Source organism: Pan paniscus, chromosome 1 (assembly GCF_029289425.2).
Source record: "Pan paniscus chromosome 1, NHGRI_mPanPan1-v2.0_pri, whole genome shotgun sequence".
In the NCBI taxonomy this organism is placed as follows: domain Eukaryota; kingdom Metazoa; phylum Chordata; class Mammalia; order Primates; family Hominidae; genus Pan; species Pan paniscus.
Window position 1 is genome coordinate 95,852,705 of NC_073249.2, and position 5,180 is coordinate 95,857,884.

General features: G+C 49.5%; 1 protein-coding gene across 1 annotated transcript; it reads left to right on the plus strand.

The window, feature by feature from the left end:
• JTB (jumping translocation breakpoint) lies at window positions 1-5,033 on the plus strand. Its single transcript, XM_008970324.6, has 5 exons — window positions 1-2,378; window positions 2,535-2,572; window positions 2,773-2,855; window positions 3,643-3,722; window positions 4,710-5,033. Exons 1-5 carry the CDS (start codon window positions 2,296-2,298, stop codon window positions 4,864-4,866), a joined length of 441 nt encoding a protein of 146 aa, XP_008968572.1. The 5' UTR covers window positions 1-2,295; the 3' UTR covers window positions 4,867-5,033.
• The last annotated feature ends 147 nt before the right edge of the window (window positions 5,034-5,180 follow it).

A 5,180-nucleotide genomic window follows, 5' to 3' on the forward strand; every position in this document is an offset into this window, starting at 1 on the left:
GAATTCTTGCTCTTGTTGCCCAGGCTGGAGTACAATGGTGTGATCTCGGCTCACCGCAACCTCTACCTCCCGGGTTCAAGTGATTCTCCTGCCTCAGCCTCACGAGTAGCTGGGATTACAGGCATATGGCACCATGCCCAGCTAATTTTGTATTTTTAGTGGAGACGGGGTTTCTCCATGTTGGTCAGGCTGGTCTTGAACTCCCGACCTCAGGTGATCCGCCCACCTCGGCCTCCCAAATTGCTGGGATTACAGGCGTGAGCCACTGCGCCCAGCTGTGTTTGAGTTCTGTAGTAAACTGTCCAGTAGGTTTAATTTGCTCAAGCGATGAGGAAAAGACTTGCACTTTGTGCCTCCTGGGAAAGAGACTAACGTCTTCAACATACCTTATGGCAGATATTTAATTTCAGAGTAGAGACCCCACTCTGATGCCTGGTAAGGTTATTGGAAGTGAAATATCACAAGATCTTACAGTTTGTTGTGAGATAAGGTAGGATTTGGTGAGGAGTAACAAATACTAGCAGATTTCGGCCCAAACTTCAATTATAGCTAAACATTACTGGAAAAAACCCCACAACCTACTTTATGTAACATATAACTACTCACACACGTACACAAAAATAATACACACACACACAATTTCAGCAAACACAAATAATAATTTAAAGAAACAAATTCAAAATTAGAGCCAGGTATGGTGGCACATGCCTGAAATCCCAGCTACTTGGGAGGATCCCTGAAGACGAGAAGTTCCAGGCTGTAATGCGCTATGATGGCTCCTGTGACTTGCCACTACACTCCAGTCTGGCAACATAGCCAGAGTCCATCTCGTTCAAAAACAAAAACAAACAAACAAAAAACGGCGAAATGAAGGCTCAGCCCTCATCAGGTTTAGGTGACAGAGCTAGACCCTGTCTAAGAAAAAAAATAAAATTAAATGAAAATTCGTTATCAGACAGTAAAGCATGAACCCACAGTGCTGGTCAAGTCACTGCAGGTCTGAGTGTGTATCAAGGTTTAACTCCATAAGATGAAAAGCAGGCAATGAATCTTTGGCCTGGGTGTTGACAGTCTAGGCTCAAGCCTCAGCTTTCCCACTCATTAGCTTGCTGACCTTGGACAAGTCACTTATATTCTCTGAACTTACTCATGAAACGGAGATACATTTCATCTGCCTCTCGCAAGAAAAAGTCCTGGTAAATACACATTAGCATTTCCGTTTTACACAGAACACTGACAGATACTTTCCTAAGATCATGGAGTTAATAACCACCAGAACCTAGACTCAATACTTATGGAACCTCAAATCTCATGCTTTTCTCATTGCACTTATGATTACTCCATTATGTAGGAGCAAGGGAGAGTTGAGAGCATTTGAAGAGGTTATGCAAAGGACCAGCTCTGAGGAGTAGGCTTAGCAAAGTAACATGAGGGAAGGTAACACCGTTCATCTGTGTAGCGGAGTGGGAGCCAAGAGACAAGGAGAAAGTTTCATGTTCGTCATGTGTCTCGGATATTCCGGTTTCTGCAGGGACGAGAACGCGCAGTTTCGCCTCCATCCCTTGACCTCCAACACAGCTTCTCCACTGGATCATCGGTGGCGATGAAGGGGCGGCTGGGGAAGGATGTCAGAGAAACCAGAAGCTTGACGGTGAATCCTCGGGTTTTAAGGAGAGAGCAAAGTCCTGAGAGGGCGACGTATTGTCCCTGCTCACCTAGCCCAGAATGAACAAACACGCGCCAGCCAGGGAGCAGCGAGCCGAGAATCCCGACGAGCCTCTGCAACCGCCATTTGCCGTTCTCGCAAAGACTACCAAGACCACAATGCAACGGGGCGCCGAGCTAATTCCCAGTGAGCAGCAGGCGAGGCGCCACCGACGCGGAAGACTACAAGCCCCAGCGGGCGACGACCGAACGCGCCCGGGAACACCGGGCCCCGAGCTCGGTCCCGCCCCCGAGGATCCTCCACGGGGCTAGATGGCTGCGTCGGGGGCGGGAGCGGAGGTGAGCGGGCGCTAGGGCCGCGAGCCCCCGCCGGCCCTTCCTCCAGCGCCGTGCGGACCCCGCAGAAGGCGCTCGCCTCCCTAACCCGCAAAAGCATATCGATTTTTCTCGCTGTGGCAACGGGGACGTCCTGATAGATCCTCTGCTCCAATAGGCAACTCCGGCCTTCCCTGCCCTGACCTGGAACCTCTGGGAGGGCTGCAGAGTAAGTGCCGCCTCTGTGCTCCGACGGAGGCACGAGGCCTGTGGAGTAGGTCCCTCTGTTCCGACAGGTGCGACACTTGGCGCTCCATGCTTGCGGGCGCAGGGAGGCCTGGCCTCCCCCAGGGCCGCCACCTCTGCTGGTTGCTCTGTGCTTTCACCTTAAAGCTCTGGTAAGGAGGAGGTAAGGGGAGGGAAAAGGAGGTCACTGGAGGACAGGATCGTTCCCGGCCTCGGGGTTGGGGGAGATCTTATCCATGGACAGCGCAGGAGGGGGTGCCCTATTTTCTGGGTTTTGACTTTTGTCCCTTCCCCCAACTCCGCTACAGCCAAGCAGAGGCTCCCGTGCAGGAAGAGAAGCTGTCAGGTGGGTGATTGTCTGGGAACCCGACACTTCCCGCCGTTTGTTTTTGGTTTTAGTATCTTCCCCATATACCAAGAGCACAGGTGGAAAAGGGCGGCACCACATGGAATGAGGGCAAGCGCTGTGCCGGCAAGTTGGATGGGCAGAGCCTGGGAGAAATGTTTTCTGAATGGCCTGGGGCTGGCATTTATCTTTCCTTTCAGCAAGCACCTCAAATTTGCCATGCTGGCTGGTGGAAGAGTTTGTGGTAGCAGAAGAGTGCTCTCCATGCTCTAATTTCCGGGCTGTGAGTATCTATTTCTCTACCCTTTTTTTTTTAAAACATCTAAGCAAACACTTAAGCAACATCTTAACATCCAGGTCTTATTAAGCTGCCTTTGCATCATCTTTTTTTCTTTCTTCTTGCAGTCTCAGTGTATGTCCAAATCTGTACTTGTTTTTCCCCTGAAAATGTGCCCCTTTCTTTCCAAGCTAATGGCAGTATTCAACTGATAACTATGGTTTTTTTGTTTGTTTTTGAGACGGAGTCTCACTCTGTTGCCCAGGCTGGAGTGCAGTGGCAAGATCTCGGCTCACCACAACCTCCGCCTCCCGGGTTCAAGCGATTCTCCTGCCTCAGCCTCCTGAGTAGCTGGGACTAAAGGCGCGTTGCACCATGCCTGGCTAATTTTTGTATTTTTAGTAGACTCAGGTTTCACTGTGTTGGCCAGGCTAGTCTCTAACTCCTTACCTCGTGATCTGCCCGCCTCGGCCTCCCAAAGTGCTGGGATTATAGGCGTGAGCCGCCACACCCGGCCTCAAATAACTATGTTTTATTCACTTTTAGTATAGTAGGCTCTGGAATGGAATGTATCTTTGCCACTCCTAGACTGTTGCCCCTGAAGTGTTCTAACATACATTCGTAATCATGCAACCACCACCTCCACCATCCGCATCAGAACTCTTTCATTAGCTCTCTGTTGCCTACCACTCCAAACCATAGCAGTTGGGCACCTGCACCTTCTGAATGTCAGCCTTTTTGTTTATCCTGTTGCCCCTTCCTAACATGTACTTTGCTCCTTTTCTCCTGGCAGAAAACTACCCCTGAGTGTGGTCCCACAGGATATGTAGAGAAAATCACATGCAGCTCATCTAAGAGAAATGAGTTCAAAAGGTGAGTGCTGTTTCTCTTCTCTGAGATCACCTCCTTTGCTCCTATGACTTTAGATGGATGGTCCCACCTTTTCCCCTGGTCTGGGGGTAGCATGGAATATCTGAAAGAAGAGGGGGCCGGGCTCACACCTATAATCCCAGTACTTAGGGAGGCTGAGGCTAACAGATCACCTGAGGTCAGGAGTTCGAGATCAGCCTGGCCAACGTGGTGAAACCCCATCTCTACTAAAAATACAAAAATTAGCCGGTGTGGTGGGTGCCCATAATCCCAGCTACTTGGGAGGCTGAGGCAGGGAGAATCACTTGAACCCAGGAGGCAGAGGTTAGAGTGAGCCAAGATCACGCCACTGCACTCCAGCCTGGGCAATGGAGCGAGACTGTGTCTCAAAAAAAAAAAAAAAAAGAGGCTGGGAGGGGTGGCTCACGCCTGTAATCCCAGCACTTTGGGAGGCCGAGGCGGGTGGATCACGAGGTTAGGAGTTCAAGACCAGCCTGGCCAAGATGGTGAAACCTCATCTCTCTTAAAGATACAAAAATTAGCTGGGCATGATGGCGGGCACCTGTAATCCCAGCTACTTGGGAGGCTGAAGCAGAAAACTGCTTAAACCCAGGAGGTGGAGGTTGCAGTGAGCCAAGGTCATGCCACTGCACTCCAGTCTGGGTGACAGAGCGAGACACCATCTCAAAAATAATAAGAAAGAAGACGGGATTTGGAGCCAAATTACTTGAACCCAAGTCCCAGCTCTACTCCTCAGCACTATGTTATTGGCCATATTTTCTCATCAGTAAAATTGGTTAATACTAGCTCTGCTTATCCAGAGAATAAATTAAATGATCTATTTGAGAGGGATTTATGTACTATACACACAATAGAAGCCTGGCTCTGATTTCCTCTTGAATATATCCTGGCTAGGCTGAAGTAGAAGGGAAATTAGAGGGAGAAGCTGTCTGGCCTTCCTTGGGAATAACTATTCCTTCCTGCCCTCAGCTGCCGCTCAGCTTTGATGGAACAACGCTTATTTTGGAAGTTCGAAGGGGCTGTTGTGTGTGTGGCCCTGATCTTCGCTTGTCTTGTCATCATTCGTCAGCGACAATTGGACAGAAAGGCTCTGGAAAAGGTCCGGAAGCAAATCGAGTCCATATAGCTACATTCCACCCTTGTATCCTGGGTCTTAGAGACCCTATCTCAGACAGTGAAAGTGAAATGGACTGATTTGCACTCTTGGTTCTTTGGAGCCTTGTGGTGGAATCCCCTTTTCCCCATCTTCTTCTTTCAGATCATTAATGAGCAGAATAAAAAGAGTAAAATGGTTTCCTTCCCTTCTGTAACTTGGAGCAGGAAGTCATGGGGGCAGAGAGGGAAAGGAGGTGGTTACTTAAGGCCCCAATCTACCAAGTCTTCCCCACCACTTCTCCCTTGTTTTCCCCCTCTTCTACTACTTATTTCAAACTTCTGGGA